At 41.5% G+C, this 21,631-nt stretch overlaps 1 protein-coding gene across 1 annotated transcript in view; it reads left to right on the forward strand.

The window, feature by feature from the left end:
* Nucleotides 1-2,904: 2,904 nt before the first annotated feature.
* Nucleotides 2,905-21,631, forward strand: part of LOC126237500 (roundabout homolog 2-like) — a 102,948-nt gene continuing 84,221 nt past the window's right edge. Inside the window, exon 1 of the mRNA XM_049947758.1 lies at nucleotides 2,905-3,034. Coding sequence (XP_049803715.1) covers nucleotides 2,905-3,034 — 130 coding nt within the window. The remainder of the gene's footprint in view (nucleotides 3,035-21,631) is intronic.

Below are 21,631 nucleotides of genomic sequence, written 5' to 3' on the forward strand. Positions count from 1 at the left end.
CCAGTTTAGTACTGGAGGGCAGAGTGAAGGGTAAAAATCGTAGAGAGAGGCCAAGAGATGAATACGATAAGCAGATTCAGAAGGATGTAAGATGCAGTAAGTACTGGGAGATGAAGAAGCTTGCACAGGATAGAGTAGCATGGAAAGCTGCATCAAACCAGTCTCTGGACTGAAGACCACAACAACAACAACAACAACAACAACAACAACAACAGTCTCCTTTTAGACTCATACGCTTCGTCCAATGCTGTTCTAATTTGTTGATCCCTTCCGAATAACAGGAATTGTCCAAGTCTGATAAATAGCTTTCAGTTGCTGCAATCACCTCCTCGTTTGAATATAATTTTTGTCCCGCCAGCCATTTCTTCAAATTGGGGAACAAATAGTAGTTGAAGTGAGCCAAGTCTGGACAATAGGGGGGATGTGAAACGTGTTGGAATCCTATTTCCAATAATTTTGTGACCACAACTGCTGAGACGTGTGTTGGTGCATTGTCGTAATGGAAAAGCACATTTTTGCTGTCCAATCGCAGGCGTTTTTCTTGCTGCTCGGTTTTAAAACAGCCTAATAATGATGAATAATGTGCACCTGTAACAGTTTTCCGGCCGAAAGAATGGTCTTCGCCTGTTTTGGTGCAGTTTCTCCCTTGGTAACCCATTGTATAGATTGTTCTTTGGTCTCAGGAGTATAGTAATGTATAGGTGTTTCATCCACAGTGACGAAACGACGCTTAAAGTACTGAAGATTCTTCGTGAACAGCTGCTAACCATCCTTGCAACACTTTACACGATTCCGTTTTTGGTCAAGCGTGAGCAATCGCGGAATTCATCTTGCGGATAGCTTTCTATGTCCAAATGTTTATGCAAAATGTTATGTACCCATTCATTTGAGATGCCCACAGCACTAGCAATCTCACGCACCTTAACTCTTCTGTCATTCATCACCATATCATGGATTTTATAAATGATTTCTGGAGTCGTAAACTCCACTGGGCGTCCAGAACGTTCAGCATCACTTGTGCTCATATGGCCACTCCGAAAATTTTGAAACCACTTATAAACTGTGCTAATCGAAGGTGCAGAGTCACTGTAATGTTTATCAAGCTTCTCTAGTTTCCTGAGGCGTTTTGCCTTTCATAAAGTAATGTTTAATCACCACAAGAAATTCCAGTTTTGACAATCACTCGACTTCCTTGAGTCACTCGAATGCCAAACACAAAGAAATAGACCAATATGGGTGAAACTTGGTGTGCGTTCTATCCAAATATACTACTAACTAAACATGACCTCGATACACACTGGTGGTACCATCTCTCAGACTTTGCACGAACTTTTCAAATGCCCCTCGTATTTCATGGTATCTGATCTCCCTCCATGACTTTTTGCTGTCCGCTAATCACTCAGTCTCATTTCCATAGAATATGTCTTTCACTGTAGGTTCTGTAGGTGAGACACTTTAACTAACATTTTCGCAGTCTGGTAGCTCTTTCTGCAGTCATCATTCTTCTGACTGGTTTGATGTGGTCTGCCACCAATTCCTCTCCTGTACTAATTTGCAACCTACATCGTCAATTATTTGCTCGATTAAACCCAGTCTCTGTCTTCCTCTTATCTTAACAGATGTCTTACCATTCTGTTCCTTCTTCTTGTCAGAATTTTCCATGTATTTCTTTCCTTGCCAATTCTCCGGAGATAATTTTTTTTTATCTTATCAGTCCACCTAATTTACATCATTCTTCTATAACACTGCATCTCAATGCTTCTATTCTCCTCTTTCCGGTTTGTCACATTTTAAGTCTCACTGTCATACAAAGTTGTGCTCCATTCTCAGAAATTTCTTCCTCAAATAAGACCTATGTATGAAACCAGTAGACTTCTCTTGGCCAGGAATGCTCTTTTTGCTAGTGCTAGTCTGCCTTTGATGTCCTCCTTGTTCCGTCCATCCTTGGTTATTTTGCTACCTAGGTAGCAGAATCCTTTAACTTCATCCCTTTAGTGATCACCAGTTGTGATGTTAAGTTTCTCGTCGTTCTGATTTCTGCTGCTTCTCATTACTTTCGTCTTTCCATGACTTACACTCAAGCCATATTCTGAACCTATTAGAGTGTTCATTCCATTCAGTAGAATCGAATTTTAATGGCACTTTCGAACCTTTCTTTTATTTCCTTCATTGCTTCTTTGACATGTAGATTGAACAGCAGGGGAGAAAGACTACATCCCCGTCTTAGACCCTTTTTAATCCGTCCATTTCGTTATTGACCTTCCACTCTTATTGTTTCCTCTTGCTTCTTGTATATAGTGTATATTACCCGTCTTTCCCTATAGCTTATCCGTATTATCTCAGAACTTCCAACAATTTGCACCATTTCACATTGTCGAACGCTGTTTTCCAGGTAGAATATCCTAGCTGTTTTCCAGGCAGAATATCCCATGAATGTGTCTCGATTTTACTGCAGTCTTACTTCCATTTACAACCAAAGCTTCAGAACGTCCTCTGGTGCCATTACTTTTCGTAAAACCAAACTGATCGTCATCTAACAGATCGTATTTTGCATTCTCATCTAACAGATCCTCAGTTCCATTTTCCATGCTCTTAAGAGTTGTAATCATCAGTGAGTCATTTCAGATGGACATGCATTCCTGAAGAATGTTACGGACCCTTTCTTATCGCACTGAGACCGTTATGAAGGCTGGAAGCGGTGTTACTTGGTTTTAGGGGCATATGTCCTGCAGCTAACGAATTTTTTATCCGGTGTGACTGGACATCAACCACGGCAGGAGAGATAATGAAACAACGTTCAGACAGGTCGGACGATAGGGCTGTAGAAAAGAGTGGGCAGTAGCCTCCTGTGGGACGAGCAATAGAGAAATCGATGGTCCACTTCGGGGGCGTAGAGAACGAGCGATGCGACACACGCAATCTTCGCCTCAGCCCGGTAAGGAGGGGCAGACAATCACGGCGTCACGCGAGGTGCAGAGCGACTCCAGTCCAGCTGGTCTCCAGAGGGCCGCGTTGACACGCTGGAACTGTGTCCGTAAAGAGGGTGGTACCTGATTAGGCTCTGCGTTGTCAGACAGATAGTTTCAAACATTTAAAAACAATAAACAAAGATATTTAAATAACACTGACACATTTATATATTAAAATACAAAGGAATGACAGACACTAGTTGCGAGCGGGCTTTGATTGAAATCACTGGAGAAAGTTGGAAATTTGTACCGGATCAGGATTCGAACTGGGGAGCTCATGCTTTCTAGGCAGACTCGCTGACCATTGCGCCATCCGCAGACAGTGGTCATCGCAACTGCAGCAGCTACGCTAGTACGCCTTCCGTCAGACCAAAATTCTGTAATTCCTTTGTGTCTTAACTTATAGTGGCTGTTGTTTCAAAATAATGTCTGTTGTTTTAGACATAACCGAAAGAACATACACTGCATATTCGTTTAAGCGTCTTTTATATTTCTCCAGATGCTGTAGGAAAAGAATGGAAAGCTACCTTGTACGGAAGTAGCAGGCTGGAATACAAAGAATTGAAGAAAAAAGAGATGTACTCTTATTAAAATGGACGTAATGCAATGATTAGGCAGATTAGTGCGAACACTATCGCATAATCAGCGTAACAGCTCATGATGATAGGATAATTGTGACCAACGTATCAGCACAAGGTTTTATTATCTTAGTCTTCCTGCCAAGATAACAAACATACAGTTTTCTGAGAAACTGTATGTACATACTGAACCACAAAACAACAGTTACTTCATCAGAGTTAAACAATATCAGCATAATTAATAAACATTAAAAAGTTTTCTACTAAGTGGTTTAACTAAACAATCTCAGAAGATTAACGAGACACTTCTGGTTCATCGGCGTTTACATAACCAGCGCACCTGGGATTTTGAATAGTAATAACAATAGCAATAAACTGAACTTAAGTCAGGGGAGTGCAGTAGGTGGTATAGCCCTTAGCAGCCCAATCAGTCAAACAAATCAGTAACAGCTTGCACTGTACGTGCTTGAGCATTGTCCTGCAAAATGATGGTCAGGTCCTGCAGAAAGTGTCATCACTTCTGTCTCTAAGCTGGTCGTAGGTTGTGTTCCAAACATGAACAGCATAGAGACAGAAGCGATGACACTTTCTGCAGGACCTGACCATCATTTTGCAGGACAATGCTCAAGCACGTACAGTGCAAGCTGTTCTGATTTGTTTGACTGATGGGGCTGCTAAGTGCTATACCACCTACTACACTCCCCTGACTTAAGCCCTCGTAAGTTCAACGCGATTTCTAATCTGAAGGAAACACTTCATGGCATTCGCTTCAGAACTGCTACAAATTCGTCGGACGATAGACCGCGCCGCTCGAACTATCAACACAACTGGCACTGCAAAGAGTGTCATAGGACTTCCACATCGCTGGCAACGGGTTATACACAATGCATCAGTCAGTAAAACTTCGAAACACGTATCTATTTTGTACGAACTGTAAACCAATAGTTGGCACTATTAAAGTTCCAACCCTCGTAATAGCTGAAGTGGTGGTGGTGGTTAGTGTTTAACGTCCCGTCGACAACGAGGTCATTAGAGACTGAGCGTAAGCTCGGGTTAAGGAAGGATTGGGAAGGAAATCGGCCGTGCCCTTTCAAAGGAACCATCCCGGCATTTGCCTGAAACGATGTAGGGAAATCACGGAAAACCTAAATCAGGATGGCCGGAGACGGGATTGAACCGTCGTCCTCCCGAATGCGAGTCCAGTGTGCTTACCACTGCGCCACCTCGCTCGGTTAATAGCTGAAGTAACGGTATAGTATTACTAGCTGAAGTACTAGTATTCGTAGCTGATGTGGTAAATTTAAGATGGCGACGGTGGATTTCCTACGAGTATTGTAGTAATAGTGTCAAGTAGAAGCGGGGTCTTAACATCACGGACAGTAAAAAATTAATTAATTAATTAATTAAAAATAAAAAACTATCCGTAAAATAAATAAAAATGGGTAGAATGGAGCGGTGTTCGTCAAATATGTTTGCTCAACAGCCAGTACTTGCACATTAACCTACATAAACTACGGTCTCTAGCGCTGGCCAATTTACAGGCGAGGTCAATGCAAGGACGCAGGCAGTCTGTATGAAGTGGTGAACAAGAAGCGTCACCTGCGATTCTCGGAGTAAGGATCATGTAAAGTCAAAGATCTACCGGACCGTCATCTGTTCTGTTTTCGAGTGTTAGCCAGCTACAAAAGAGACTGCATAAATGACAAAGGATTTGATGTGGTGGACATCCACAACCGAATAACATATTCGTACAGTGCAGAAATTAGTATGTCATGCGCCCCCAGTAGAATAGCTAAAGAAATCAGCAACTGAGCAACATATTTGTAAAGTACATAAACTAGTGTATTATGAGCTCCTAATTGTCTAGCTGTAGTAAGGGCCTGATAAGTCGGCCACCAGTCCACAAGTTCTGATTTTAAGGGGCTCCGGAACGCCCTATACTTGCAATGTTAAAATAACGCTTATAAATTACATCTTTCCTCACAAAGTATTTGAGGTAGGAAGTTGAACTTTTTACAGATTATTTATTGGAATATGGGCTACAACTTAACACAGGGATTTTACAAAATTTTAGTTCAGTTATTAAAGATGATTCTTTTTCAATTGTAATGAAAATTCACAACATTTTTTTGCAATTTTTTATTTATATATTCAAAAATATACAGTTTTTTCGAAAAAGGCTGTGTTAAATTATGTAGAAGGTACTGTGTAACATTTACTGAAAGTTTGAAACAAATATGTTAGGAAGATCCTTAGAAAACATGTAATTACTATGAGAAAATAAAAGTTTTGGGAATCGAGCGACAAAGATTGGATTAACTTTTTAGTGCATTCCAGGTCGATAGGATGGATTATCTTCATCCTCTGCAAACTCCTCCTCCAGCTTCCTCTTGTTCCTCCTCCTGTTTACTCTTGCTTGTATTTCTAGACTCTTTACAGCCCTGTCTACAGCCGGAAGGCGTTCCTTGTCTAAAGCAAGCATCGCTCGTACCATGTTAGAACCTATCTTCATTCCCATATTTCTAAATACCTTTGGCTTTCCAACATTTCTCCTTTTCTTAAAAGCCTTCAGAGGATTTCTAATAACTTTACTTTTACTCATTATTATACTTCAACAAAACAGAGACTGAAGAAACAGAATTAATTACGAATATTTTCGAGATAACGACAGAGTAAATAAACACGAAACAAACGACAATCACACCAGCGATATATATTGAACCATCACAGGTTAGACACAACACATACTTTATCTCACATCACTAAAATATACCTGATGAACACGGACGTTAATAATAACACCATTTGACAGCAGTTTAACAGCGCCACAGTGGGTCACGCCCATGTAGAACACATTTCAAAAAAACTTTAAAAATAGTTGTAGTCTTCGGAATTGAATAAATTATATATCTATTAAAAGGTAATAGTCTGCAGATTCAGAAAACGCAAAAAAGTAAAAATTGAACTTTTCATGATTTTGAGCCTTTCCGGAGCCCCTTAAAAGTCATAATTCAGAACACTTCGTGTCGACTGTTCTCTGTTTCAGATTGCTCAGCGACACCAAAGTAGTGGCACTATAATTGAATGACGAAGTGTTATTGCTCTGCCTGTGTGAACGAATGATTAAATAATTATTAAAAACCATTCAAAAGCCAAAAGCGCACTAAATATCTTACATTCAAGACAACCGGTTTCAACAGTCTTTGCTGTCATCTTCAGATTTTAAACATCTTTTTGCTGTAAAACATGTTCATTTTACGCTGAACCGCATACACAAGCTTAAAGGAACATGCTTTACTATAAAAAGATGTTTAAGATCTGAAGATGACAGCAAAGACTGTTGAAACCGGTTGTCTTGAATAAAAAAATTTAGTGCGTTTTTGGTTCTGAATGGTTTTTAACAATTGAAACAGATCGCCCCTCAATACTCTAACAATGAGAAAATTAAATTAACTGATTAATAACAATATTTGTAGTTATATTTTTAAAAATGAGACATGATCATAGATTCATACGAAATGTTTCGAGTGTCATTTTTCTTCTCCTCATTGCGTTGTATTACAATACCCTATTACAGCACCCTTAACATAATATTCCTTGCTAAAAATATGGACCTCATTGAATATGACTGTATCTACAACGCTCCTTCACGAATCCATCTTCCTCCAGTTTGAAATTTATGCCACAGCAACTGATCGCTCAGCCCGAGTGTTGGCAGTGCTAGAAGACCAACAATCAAACATTAACCCTCTCATAACTTCTAACAAGACCGCAGTGGCCGCTCTACTTCTGCCCCTGAGGTGAGCGCAGGGCAGGTTTAAGGTCGAAGCGTCGCAAGGTTCCGCTTGAGTGCCAAACTGAGAGGGGAGCTAGAGATGCAAGGTTTGAGTCTACATTTTTGATTCTGCATCTACATCTATGTACGTACTCTGCAAGCTACCGTAGGGTGAATGACAGTTGGAACCGTGTGCCACTCCTACTGTAGTAATTCCCTGTACCACTAGGAAAACCACGACTGTCTGTATGCCTCCGTACGAACTAATTACTCTTACCTCCGCCAAATGAACGTTGGTGGCACTAGAATCGTTTTGCAGTGAGTTTCGAAAGCCGGTTCTCTAAATTTCCTCAATAGTCTTTCACGAAAAGGAAGTCATCTTCCCACCAAGGATTTCCATTTGATTGACGAAGCATCTCCCCCATACTCACGTACTGATCGACCCTAACGACAACAAAGCTAGCTGCTCGCTTCTAAATTGCAGTTATGTCATCCTTTAATCTGACCTAGTGGGGATCCCAGAAACACTAACAGTACTCAAGAATGGGTCGCACTGGTGTTTTACTGGCAGTCTCCTTTAAGAGTACCACACCGTGGTTCAGGTCGGAAAAAATCAATTTTCGGTTTTGATCATATTTCGATAGATTAAGGTTTTATTTAAGAACTCTGAAAAGGATTTTGCTGAAATTTTTTTTTCGGGCGTTTTAAGAGCATTTTCCTACCCCCATGTGTTTATGTGCCACGCCCACTTTTCTCTCACCCACTGTCAGCCCACCCGCTGTGAACTCTAAGCCATATGGAGATGCCATTATTAGCAAAATAGAATGTGTAGGCCATGTTCAAAAAATGGAAAATTGTTGACCGGACTGGGTTGGATAACTAAAACTGAAATAGAAAACCTGCAGGCATACTATGGGCAGGCAATTAGAAGAAACAAAGAAAATCTGGAGGCAATGAAGAGAGATGTTTGGCCATATTCTTCCGTAAGTCCTCTACCGATGATAAGCCATGTAATGGATTGTGTCCATCAGGAGAAAATTCGTGGTGCAAATACAATAGGGATCAGGCAACTAGAGAATCTTATTCTCACCAGCATTCTCTTCCTGCTACTGTTATTACAGCAATTAAACTTATTTTAAGAGACTTGGCTCATCCTAACCTTCTAAGGAAATGTCTGCATGGGCAGACACAGAACCCAAATGAATGTTTCAACAACATAATTTGGAACCGCCTTCTTAAAATTGTATTTGTAGGCATGCATACAATGAAACTAGGACTTCATGATTCTGTTATTACATTAAATTGTGGTAATATTGGAAATTGTTGGGTACTGAAAAAGCTGGGAATTAATCCTGGTGAAAATATGATCACTGGGCCGCAACATTGCGATAAAATGAGGATAGCCGATGCAGACAGTTCTGCATCTAATATGGCCAAGAAAGTGAGACAAACATCCCGGAACGTAAAAAAGAAGCTGGAAGACCTGCTAGAGGCCAAAGAAGGGCCATCATATACAGCAGGACAGTTTTAATTAAATGTAAGTAACAAATTTCAAAAGTTTTTTCTTTAAAGTCAATTTGTCACAAACTAAAATTTTCAGTACATATGCCCCATTATGTCAGAAACTATCGTAGATAAACGAATGAAATTTTCAGAGACTCTGCATAACATAAAAATCCACCTCTGGTGCTACTTTCATTAATATTCCCCCATTAGGAAGTTCACAAAAAAATATTTTCTGCAGAAAAAACTTAATATTTTGGTTAATAAATTTTAAAAAGTATTTCTTAAAAACTATAATATGGATAAAGAATATTTTAATACACTTGACTCTATTAGCATCGTGTAACATACAGTAAAAATGTTAAGGTTCTGCATCAAATAGTTTTTCAGAAATGGGTCAAGTACTTGCCTAAATTAACACGGGTTAGATAGGCAGGGTGTGGTCCCCTTAAACACGAACCACACTCACTAAAATTCTTCCAATAAACCGAGCTCGATCATTCGCCTTCCCTTCTGACATCCTTCAGTGCTTGTTCCATCGCTTTGCAACATTGCGCCTAGATACTTAATCGGAGTGGCTGTGTCAATGAGCACACTACTAAAGGTTCATTCGAACATCACGCCAACTAGAAATTCTGCGTAAGTAAGTCATCTTGTATCCTACTGCAGTCACGCAACAAAGACACGTCTCCGAACACCACGGTGTCACCAGCAAACAGTGGCATATGGTGCTCACCCAGTCCGTCAGATCGGATACGTACACTCCTGGAAATGGAAAAAAGAACACATTGACACCGGTGTGTCAGACCCACCATACTTGCTCCGGACACTGCGAGAGGGCTGTACAAGCAATGATCACACGCACGGCACAGCGGACACACCAGGAACCGCGGTGTTGGCCGTCGAATGGCGCTAGCTGCGCAGCATTTGTGCACCGCCGCCGTCAGTGTCAGCCAGTTTGCCGTGGCATACGGAGCTCCATCGCAGTCTTCAACACTGGTAGCATGCCGCGACAGCGTGGACGTGAACCGTATGTGCAGTTGACGGACTTTGAGCGAGGGCGTATAGTGGGCATGCGGGAGGCCGGGTGGACGTACCGCCGAATTGCTCAACACGTGGGGCGTGAGGTCTCCACAGTACATCGATGTTGTCACCAGTGGTCGGCGGAAGGTGCACGTGCCCGTCGACCTGGGACCGGACCGCAGCGACGCACGGATGCACGCCAAGACCGTAGGATCCTACGCAGTGCCGTAGGGGACCGCACCGCCACTTCCCAGCAAATTAGGGACTCTGTTGCTCCTGGGGTATCGGCGAGGACCATTCGCAACCGTCTCCATGAAGCTGGGCTACGGTCCCGCACACCGTTAGGCCGTCTTCCGCTCACGCCCCAACATCGTGCAGCCCGCCTCCAGTGGTGTCGCGACAGGCGTGAATGGAGGGACGAATGGAGACGTGTCGTCTTCAGCGATGAGAGTCGCTTCTGCCTTGGTGCCAATGATGGTCGTATGCGTGTTTGGCGCCGTGCAGGTGAGCGCCACAATCAGGACTGCATACGACCGAGGCACACAGGGCCAACACCCGGCATCATGGTGTGGGGAGCGATCTCCTACACTGGCCGTACACCACTGGTGATCGTCGAGGGGACACTGAATAGTGCACGGTACATCCAAACCGTCATCGAACCCATCGTTCTACCATTCCTAGACCGGCAAGGGAACTTGCTGTTCCAACAGGACAATGCACGTCCGCATGTATCCCGTGCCACCCAACGTGCACTAGAAGGTGTAAGTCAACTACCCTGGCCAGCAAGATCTCCGGATCTGTCCCCCATTGAGCATGTTTGGGACTGGATGAAGCGTCGTCTCACGCGGTCTGCACGTCCAGCACGAACGCTGGTCCAACTGAGGCGCCAGGTGGAAATGGCATGGCAAGCCGTTCCACAGGACTACATCCAGCATCTCTACGATCGTCTCCATGGGAGAATAGCAGCCTGCATTGCTGCGAAAGGTGGATATACACTGTACTAGTGCCGACATTGTGCATGCTCTGTTGCCTGTGTCTATGTGCCTGTGGTTCTGTCAGTGTGATCATGTGATGTATCTGACCCCAGGAATGTGTCAATAAAGTTTCCCCTTCCTGGGACAATGAATTCACGGTGTTCTTATTTCAATTTCCAGGAGTGTATATAGCGAATAACAGCGGCCGTGTCACACATCCCTGGGACTCTCCTGACAATACCCTTGTCTCTGATGAACGTTCGCCGTCCAGGACAACATACTTGGTTCTATTACTTCAGAGGTAATGAGGCACTACTGAGCTGTACTTTCAGGTCAATTATCAAACCAATATCAAAAGCAAAATAAAAGCAAGTAAGACACAACAGTGAAAGTAGGGGCATAATGTTAGCAGCGTAAGTAGTGGGATTCGTTGTTGCCATGATACATTTAAGTTGGTAATTTTTTCATAATGTGGGGCCACAGTCATAATACATTTCTTTAAAGTCAGTACCGCCATTAGACTGTTTTTTTTTTATTTGCCGTGTTACATTTACACGATCATGATTTCGGTCTAAAATGCCATTATCAAGTGTTTTAATGTTATACAGTGCCTAAGAAGGCATACTGTCGTATTTAAAATACATTATTAGACACATTGTCTAAGGGTCAATATTTCTGATATGTTTCATGACTGAGTATACCACATTAAAACACTTGATAATGGCATTTTAAGCCGAAATCATGATCGTGTAAATGTAACACTGCAAAAAAAAAATAAAATAAAATTAAGTTGGTGTTGGTGGGTTTTCTATGAATATTGTAGTACTTATAGAGTAAGTAGTAACAGTAGCTACTACAATAAAATCGGACAGTAAGGGGAAACTATTTGTAAAATACGTAAAGGTAGACTAGAACGTCCAGAGCTGGTTTCCTGTGCCAAAAATTGTCGTACTACTGCGAATAGAAAATAATGATGTAGAAAACTACTAGTAGACGAAATGAAAGAATGATAATTATAGTAGTAAAGGTATTCAACAAACAAATACTGTGTGTTTAGATTAAGATTTAGCTTATAAAAGACTACATCAAACTCAAAAGGCGTATTAAGCTGTTAAATAAGTTAAAACATTAACTGGTGTAGATGAACTGGATAGTTGATAAATAAATAAGAACTGTTTCGAGTGCTGTATGTCCAGTCTTGGCAAGTGAGAAGTAAATATCGTCCACTCCGGCCTTTGTTCTGAGAGCGATGACTGTTTTGCCAAACGTACTATTACTTGCCTTCGTGACCTAGTAGTTATCCTTGCTGACGATTGACGTCAAAGTCGCGTGCTCTATTTTCAGCGACCACGTCAGATTTTTCTGTGGCGGAAAGGTGACGAACTGTGTCGCCATAGTCTGATGACGCCAAAGGCGCTGCTTCTTGAATAACTAATCAGTAAATAGTCACGCAAGCAGCAGATGAACCGTCAGACCTAAAGGCTTGCACCTGGGTGCCTCACGATATTGTTATTTGTTAAACTCGTTTGTTCCATAATTAATTACTATCGATGTTTATTATTAACTTTTGTCCTAATTTTGATCTTTGAAAGAAAAGGAATTACTAATGACGGCGCTCGGTGAATGAGCGCTCACCAGATGTTATTATAACTGAATCCGTTTGACGCTCCTTGTTACAAAGAAGAGGCTAGGTCATCTGTAACTCACCACTGCCCCCCCCCCGCCTCCCCCCCCCCCAACGATTCTTTAACGAATCTGACTCCATGTATAAAACAGGTTCTCAGTGTGTATGACATCAAATCCTCTGAACTCTGTGTCTTAACAATGACATAATTCTTCAGGTATATTCAGTGGTGTACGTGGATACTGTTTGCTAAAAGTGTTATTAATAGGGTTAGTTCTAAAGAAGAGATAAATTAAAACCTCATGCTTGATATTGGAGCTTTTCTGCACGAACATCGAAAATAAAAAAAAGTGATAAACTTTTTCCCTTCATTATTTTGTGGGAGATGTCAGTCAGAAAAAGTTTCTAAAGGCTTAAAATTATTTTCAGAGTCTGTTGTAAATCGCTAAATGCTCTCATTCTCATTGTGGGGGGAATATTGAAAGGTTCCCTCTACTACTTCAGTTTAACACTACGCGCAACGGATTTAATTGCAGGACCATTGCATAAATGCCCTAACTTGAAAGCTATGTCAATTCTGCTTGGCCCAGTGATTGGCAATCAAACATATAGTAAAATCATTAAATAACTTTCTTTTTTATCTGGTAATAAAATAAAATAATTAAAGATTTGTCTACTCTTATAGAAGCCATGTTCTGACTCAAATTTGAATTTTATATAACAAATGGTTTATTCATTAAACATTTCAGATAATTATAAGAACAAAAAATTCACTTCTTTAAACAAATCTTAACGCATCTGATCTTTACACAGCATGTAATTTGCATCATATTCCACAATGTAAATGAAACGCACCTGACTTTCTTATTAACACTGTAAAATTTAACGCATCTGACATTGTATTTAAATTTTTCGTTAACGCATCTGACTTTTTTACTAAAACTATGGTCTTCTACAGAATGGTATCTCTTATTAGCACAAATGCCCACTTTTGGATCGAAAGAAAAGGATATTCCATAACTGTATCCATTAATCAACATGCACACACAATTACTGCACCAACATATGCACAGGAGAAAAGTAAGGATCGAGCCGTTAGCAGTTCCGATATTCACTATTCAGTAACTATCTCTACTCAAAATTATCCCACCGAAAACCAAAATTATCACATATAAATTCCGCGCCTATGTGATCATTCACTTTAATAGCCAATATTGTACTGCTGCTTACTCCCGACACAACTTCACCCATTGACACATGAAAACCCTTCCAGAATTTCAGATACAACATACACACACTCAAGTTGAACTACTTACTTTGTTGCAGCCAACGTTCGTGGCTACGTTATCAGTTTACTAATCTCCTTCGCTGCTTTGCAATATTAATTATTCAGAAAATTTCCCCTCGTGATTCTACATTCCAATAAACATGAGTAAGCAAGCATTACCTTCACTTGGTTTGCTAAAATTCGACACACGCTTTCACACGAGATACCACATTTTCTTAACAAAGGATCCACGTTACTAAATCCTTCAAGATTGCAGATACGTAACAAAATTGAAAAATTTTAACAGTACTTAATTCCACGCGCATATTTCAAGTAATAGCACACTTCCTACTTACATGCTACAGGTCCGTAGCACTCGTGCCTCCACTAGTTATAAGATTCTTCATCAGCCCCACGTGGTGAGAGCCAGGAGTAAAACTAAGTAAATTGCCACACGCACTTAAATATTTCATTTTTTCTAATGAACTTGCTTGCTCAACAAATTACGATTAAATTATTCACCGCGAAATTGTTATAAAACCCCAAAATTGCTAATTAATATCACAAAGCAAAGCAACATTTCTACATCACCTGCTATTGCACATTACCTACGTAAACAAATTTCGTTCCCCCAAAATATTAATATTACTTTACGTCTATCTGCAAAAAGAGGGTTATCACCTAATGTGAAACCATTTACCATAAATATGGCACATTTCCCACACTCAGATCGAGCATCGGTCGACCCATGTCAGAAAAGCGTCCTCTCTCGTCCAAGTCTTCAGCAGCAGTCCCCGACTCGGACCCACGCTACCGTTCTTCTCGCCTGATCGCTCGTGGTGGGGGCGGCTCCCAACCAGTCATCAGCTCAGAATTTTCCCGGTTTAAAGTTGCCGGTCAAACCTCCCTTCTACACAATGGGAAAGATCCCGCGCTTTGCCTCCCAAAGACTGAAACGTACGTTTTGCAGACTATCCAACCTTCCTACACCTCGCTACAGCCAAAGGCTGAAGTTTCAGAGCTTCCATAATCGCTGCCTATCGACTAGTTGTTCCCTATCGTACAACCACAATCGCTAAATGTCGTTCGATCCTTATTCTCTCCCCAAACATTCTTCCTGCAATTATTTTCATACATTCATTTCCTGCTGTGGACTCAATAGAATAAGGAAATATAGGAAACAGTGGGCATTCTTATACTTATTCAATCAATAAAAACAGTTCGATTCCTCTGGTCAATCTTTTATAACTTGGTGTTGGTTTGCAGACACCAACAGTAAATCTGTGCTAAGGAAATTAAATGATTTTATTACGATCAAAAAAAGATATTATTACGATCAGACTCGTGTTCTTAGAAGAACACGACGATCAATTGTATTAAATATTGTTACATTATTAGAAATATAAGTGAGAGTTGCCGTTGCCGAGGACAATGGCCATCTCTCAATACAGTCTGAGTAATTTGTGCCCCTGGAGCTGCGCTGTCTCAAGACATTCGTATAAAATCTCACTTAAAACTTGGACTTATTGTGTGTTAAACCTTTAACGTAAGAGCAGATCATCGCAGTATTCAAAATTTTTATATTCGGTTAATAATTACAGGGGTTACACAAAAATATGCAAACGTCGCGAGGAACTGTGGCACCGTAAACTTTCGCGGTGTAGTAATTGATGATATTCATCCTGGGTCTCCAGCCGAAACGTAACGTCACCTTGACGCAATATTTCGGCGGTTCACCTGGCCGATATCTTCAGGTGAGTAAACCGTCGCACTAACTCGCCGGAGGTTACTCACCTGAAGATGGCGGCAAGGTGGACCGCCGCAATATTGTGTCGAGATGACGTTGTATTCCGTCTGGAGAGCCAACATGAATATAATCGCGAGAAACTGATGCTTGGACACAAATGCAGGCGCTACCCAAGGCCGCAAGTTGTGTTGCTTCATTTTACCACGAACGGCACCTGTGTAATTTCCTCTATATATTGCAAGTGTCAGCCGTGATTAGAAGAGTGTCCTTTGTAGTTGTGAGTGCATTACATTGGAACTAAGTGAATTCGAACTTGTACGAATTGTTGGTGCTCGTATGGAGCAAACTGTCCTAACGAAGAGAACCGAAGTGTTTGGTGTTCCGAGAGGCACCGTATCGAAAAGTAATACCACATAAAGGGAAAGCGGGAAAACATCATCCTCTAAGTCACAACGCGGACGAAATTGTCATTGTAGAGGTTCGTGACGGAAAATACGAGATCGACAGCTACAAAAGTCACTGCAGAACTGAATGGCGCACTCGCGAAGCTTTTCATCTGTAAAATAACAGGAAGGGAGCTCCGTAAGCTTGGAATTGTTGAGCGAGTAGAATTCCAAACCACCCATCAGTGATAAAAATGACAGCAACAGGAAAACTTGCTGCCGAACCCCTAAAACCTGAAATGTGAAACAATGGAAGAAAGTAAATTAGTGGGATGAGTCTTGTTTCACACTGTTTCCAAGTTCTGGTGAAGTTTGCATGTGGCGTAGGACGTCCAAATCTTACTATGCAGACTGCTCGCTGTGTAGAGTGAAACATGGCGGTAATTCGGTGACGATCTGGGCAACTATGTTTCTAAACAAAATAATTTTGACAGTACATTCGGAGCTAGTACATATCGACAGTAACAACGAAAATAAAGTAATTCCTTTTCATAAATTTTAGCTTGAAATATAACATATCGTATATAAAACTGCATGAAATTATTCAGAAAAACAGCTGAGACAATACTGACCTGTCCAAAATTTGAAAATATTACTGGTATCGAATACTACTGTTGAGGAAAAGCAATGCTAGACTAGGATGTCCCTTTACAAACTCTTAGTATATAACTGTACGATCAAGAACTTTCCATATTTCAAAGTTGTGCCAAATCTGAATGGACGCCAGCATCTACCATGGATATGTTCCTCCATGAAGTAATGGTGTGTGTAAGTGCGAGTTCAAGCGGATCTCGGTTACAGTAGTTTTGCCGCGATGAAGACACATGCATGGGGTAGTCTGACGTGGAGAACCGCCTAGAACCAGTCCAGGGACTCATAATGGATGTGGTTACTGTTAGTAAGTTACCATGGGTACGTAAGAAATGTAACAAGATTCGCTAAGGGAACAGAAAACTTGAATAGGAATCGGTACACTTCCTGCTTTCTCGGAGCACATAAACAGGTAGTCAAAATGATTTAGGATGTATTTTCGACAGCCGTCGACCGAAATGGTGTTCGGCTGGTCGAAGGAAAGCAGGCAAACCGCCGAAGACGTTAACCCGATACGTCAGGTGGCCCGTGAATGATTGAGCCCCGACCTCGGCTCTTCAATATTTCAGGAAGACAAAGTAATGGGAAATCGATTCCGATTTACATTTCCGAGGAATCGCCCCCATACCCGGCAGGCGACGCCGGAAATGTTTAACAACTCGCGCGCACAATTCGTCCCAGGGCCCTGCGGATGCCGACGTGACTGATGGGCCGGAATATATTCCGACGGTAATGCGTTTAACGCGGCGCCGAGGCGTTCGTCAGAAATTTCTTGCCGTATTGCTCCGGAATTTTAAAAAGTTATTATCCTGTCAGCTGTTAGAGATGTCGCGGCCTGCATGTCAATTTGTCTGCACGAAATTTGTCACACACGTAGGCTCCTCCTTGGACGATATGCAAAGAGTGCTGTTGTCAAATTTATCATCTGGAATGTGGCTCAGGTGAGAGGCATCCATTAGTTTCGGCTTGAGGCTTTACATATGAATGAGAACATTTCAGAATTTCTATTTCTTATTAATCGTAATTCTTCACTTCCGGAGATGCAAATTTTTGCAAATTGTGCACTACTTCATTATTTTCTTTTAATTAGACACTTGGTGAACCAATATAGTTAGTATAAAACTGTAGAACTGACACACACACATACACACACACACACACACACACACACACACACACACACACACACACACCTTTGATACAACCATTTGTTGTGATTTTAACGGCAATTTTTTTTTCTAAGTCAGAAGCGTAAATAAAAGCTTTGAGGTTTGCCGATGACATTGTAATTATGTCAGAGGTAGCAAAGGACCTGGAAGAACAGTTGCATGGAATCGACAGTGTCTTGAAAGGAGGACATAAGATGAACATCGACAAAAGCAAAAAGAGGAGAATGGAATGCAGTCGAATTAAATCAGACGATGCTAAGGGAATTAGATTAGGAAATGAGACACTTAAAGTAGTAAAGGAGTTTTGCTATTTCGGGAGCAAAATAACTGATGATGGTCGAAGTAGAAAGGATATAAAATGTAGACTGGCAATGGCAAGGAAAGCGTTCCTGAAGAAGAGAAATTTGTTAACATCGAGCATAGATTTACGCGTCAGGAAGTCTTTTCTGAAAGTATTTGTATGGAGTGTAGCCATATATGGAAGTGAAACATGGACGATAAATAGTTTGGACAAGAAGAGAATAGAATATTTCGAAATGTGGGACCACAGAAGAATGCTGAAGATTAGTTGGGTAGATCACATAACTAATGAGGAGGTATTGAACAGAACTGGGCAGAAGAGGAGTTTGTGCCACAACTTGACCAGAAGAAGGGATCGGTTGGTAGGACATGTGCTGCATCAAGGGATCACCAATTTAGTATTGGAGGACAGCGAGGACGGTAAAAATCGTAGAGGGAGACCAAGAGATGAATACACTAAGCAGATACAGAAGCATGTAGGTTGCAGTAGGTACTGGGAGATGAAGAAGCTTGCACAGGATAGAGTAGCATGGAGAGCTGCATCAAACCAGTCTCAGGACTGAAGACGACAACATCTGAAACGTTGTTCGAGTCACAGTCTTGTTTCTGAAGGGCCACGAGTAAAGATTTTACTACAAGGAGAAGGTCAACATCGGTCGTAATGCCATGTGCCTTTTTCTTGTATTGCCGATCTAGATTTCAACTGACGGCGCACCTATCATCAGTGCGCTATAAGTAGTCATGTAGACTGAACGTTATTATAACGACACATATTCTAGTCTAATATACATGTGTCGTCATAATTTCGTTCAGTCTGCGTGAGTACTTATAATTGAAGGTAGCGGTGCTGTCGGTTGAAATCCATCTGCAGTGTAACAAAAAATGCAGATGACGTTACGATCGATGCTGAGCTTCATTCTGTCTTGGATTACGTCACGGTCGAGGGGCACAATCATTGCTATAGAATCGAACATGACTAAAGACTTTGTTAAAGCTAAAAATCTGTAAAAACATGCATGATTATGGGGAGATAGATGCTGCCTGTAGGATATTGGAAGAAAAGAATAGCAGCAATAATCAGAAGGAAGGAGGAGTCAAGTGTGGAAGGAATATATAGCAGGAAACGAACATGAGGACGATACGGAATGGAAGAGAAAGTGGATTTAGGTGAGACAGAAAATATGATACCACGAGAAGAATTTAACAGGGGACCGATGGACGTAAGTCAAAACAAGGCGCGTGGCATAGACGAAGTTCCCCCAGAATTATTAAGATCCTTGGGAGAACGAACGAAGGCAATATTATTCCACGGCCATGGTGGCCGAGCGCTTCTAGGCACTACAGTCGGGAACAGCGCGACCGCTACGGTCGCAGGTTCGAATCCTGCCTCGGGCATGGATGTGTGTGATGTCCTTAGGTTAGTTAGGTTTAAGTAGTTCTAAGTTCTAGGGGACTGATGACCTCAGCAGTTAAGTCCCATAGTGCTCAGAGCCATTTGAACCATTTGAACTAATTATCACTACTCAAAAGCCACTTCGTATCTGGGATGTGATGCATCAGTTGGTATCTATTCTCGTGTGTAGAATCCGAATATACCTTCCAAGATGTTCTAGCATGTAAATATTTTCGGTTTTTAAGGGGTTTTATTATTTTCCTTATTTCGATATATAGTGTTCTTTTGTTTAGATGTCAGGATTTTTGTGTATAGTAGTGCTACAGGCGCACCGTTGTCACCTTCTGTGAATTCCAAAGAAAACCTAAGCGGAAAACATGTTATAAACTCATTTGGAGCATCTATTGGCGTCATGTCCATACATACGTAATAAGTAGTTTCAGTTCTAAATATGTATTACTTCTTCATATTAATTCTACCAATATTCGCCAGTACTGTTTCTGAATTCTGAATCTTCTGTGTAGCAGGGAAATGTGACGTGATACAGAAAAGTCGATTTTATCGGTGAATTCAGCACCACAAAATTAGGTAAGTCTACCCACTTACAAATCAGATGCGGAGTAAAGGTTTAACTTTGTTGACCAGTGTTATTCAGTGATGAATCGATAATCAGTTTGTGTGCCGGAGAAATGTAGGAATACAGGATGTACCGACACTACGACGTAAGTGGAAGATGACCTGTAGAAGGCAAACCTACACCTACAGCACTTCTATATTTAGAGAAAGCTTTTGCAGTTTTTATTGGAATACACTCAGAAATTCTGAAGGTAGCAGAGATAAAATACAGTAGGTATCTATAATTTTTACGGAAAACGGACGACGATTACAAGAGTGAGTCAACGGATATGAAAGGGAAGCAACAGTTGAGTAGTTCTGAGACAAGGTTCTAACGTAATACCATATGTTATTCGATCGGTACATTGGCCCAGCATTAAAGGAGGTGTTTGGGAATGGAATTAAACATCAGGGACAAGAGATAATATCTGTGAGGTCTGCTGAGGAGACGACAAAGGGCTTGGAAGATCAGCTGAAGGGAGTGAATAATACACTCAAGTGCCAAAGAAACAGGTATAGTCATGCATATACAGATATAGAGATATGTAAGCAGGCAGAATTCGACGCCTCTACGGTCGCAGGTTCGAATACTGCCTCGGGCATGGATGTGTGTGATGTCCTTAGGTTATTTAGGTTTAACTAGTTCTAAGTTCTAGGGGACTGATGACCTCGTAAGTTAAGTCCAATAGTGCTCAGAGCCCTTTGAAGCAGAATACGGCGCTGCGGTCGGCAAGCCCTATATAAAACAGCAAATGTCTGACGAAGTTCTTAGATTGTTTACTGGCAAATTATCTAGATTTACGTGAGTTTAAACGTGGTGTTACAATCGGCCACGAGCAACGGGACACAGCATCACCGAGATACGATAAAATGGGGATTTTCCCGTACGGCCAGTAAACGAGTGTACGTGAGTATCAGGAATCCGGCAAAACATCAAATACTCGACATCCCTGAGGCCGGAAGAAGATCTTGTAAGAACAGGAGCAACGACGACTGAAGAGAATCTTTCGACGTGACAGAAGCGCAATCCTTCCGCAAATTGCTGCAGATTTCAATGCTAGGCCGTCAATAAGAGTCAGCGTGCGAACCTGTCAAGGAATCATCATCGATATGGGCTATCAGAACAGAGGGCTCATTCGTGTAGCCTTGATGACTGCACTACACAAAGCTTTACGCCTCGCCGGGGCTCGTCAACACCGACATTGGACTGTTGATGACTGGAAATACAGGGTGATTCAAAAAGAATACCACAACTTTAAAAATGTGTATTTAATGAAAGAAACATAATATAACCTTCTGTTATACATCATTACAAAGAGTATTTAAAAAGGTTTTTTTCACTCAAAAACAAGTTCAGAGATGTTCAATATGGCCCCCTCCAGACACTCGAGCAATATCAACCCGATACTCCAACTCGTTCCACACTCTCTGTAGCATATCAGGCGTAACAGTTTGGATAGCTGCTGTTATTTCTCGTTTCAAATCATCAGTGGTGGCTGGGAGAGGTGGCCGAAACACCATATCCTTAACATACCCCCATAAGAAAAAATCGCAGGGGGTAAGATCAGGGCTTCTTGGAGGCCAGTGATGAAGTGCTCTGTCACGGGCTGCCTGGCGGCCGATCCATCGCCTCGGGTAGTTGACGATAAGGTTTCATAAC

Source organism: Schistocerca nitens, chromosome 1, assembly GCF_023898315.1.
Source record: "Schistocerca nitens isolate TAMUIC-IGC-003100 chromosome 1, iqSchNite1.1, whole genome shotgun sequence".
Classification (NCBI taxonomy): Eukaryota; Metazoa; Arthropoda; class Insecta; order Orthoptera; family Acrididae; genus Schistocerca; species Schistocerca nitens.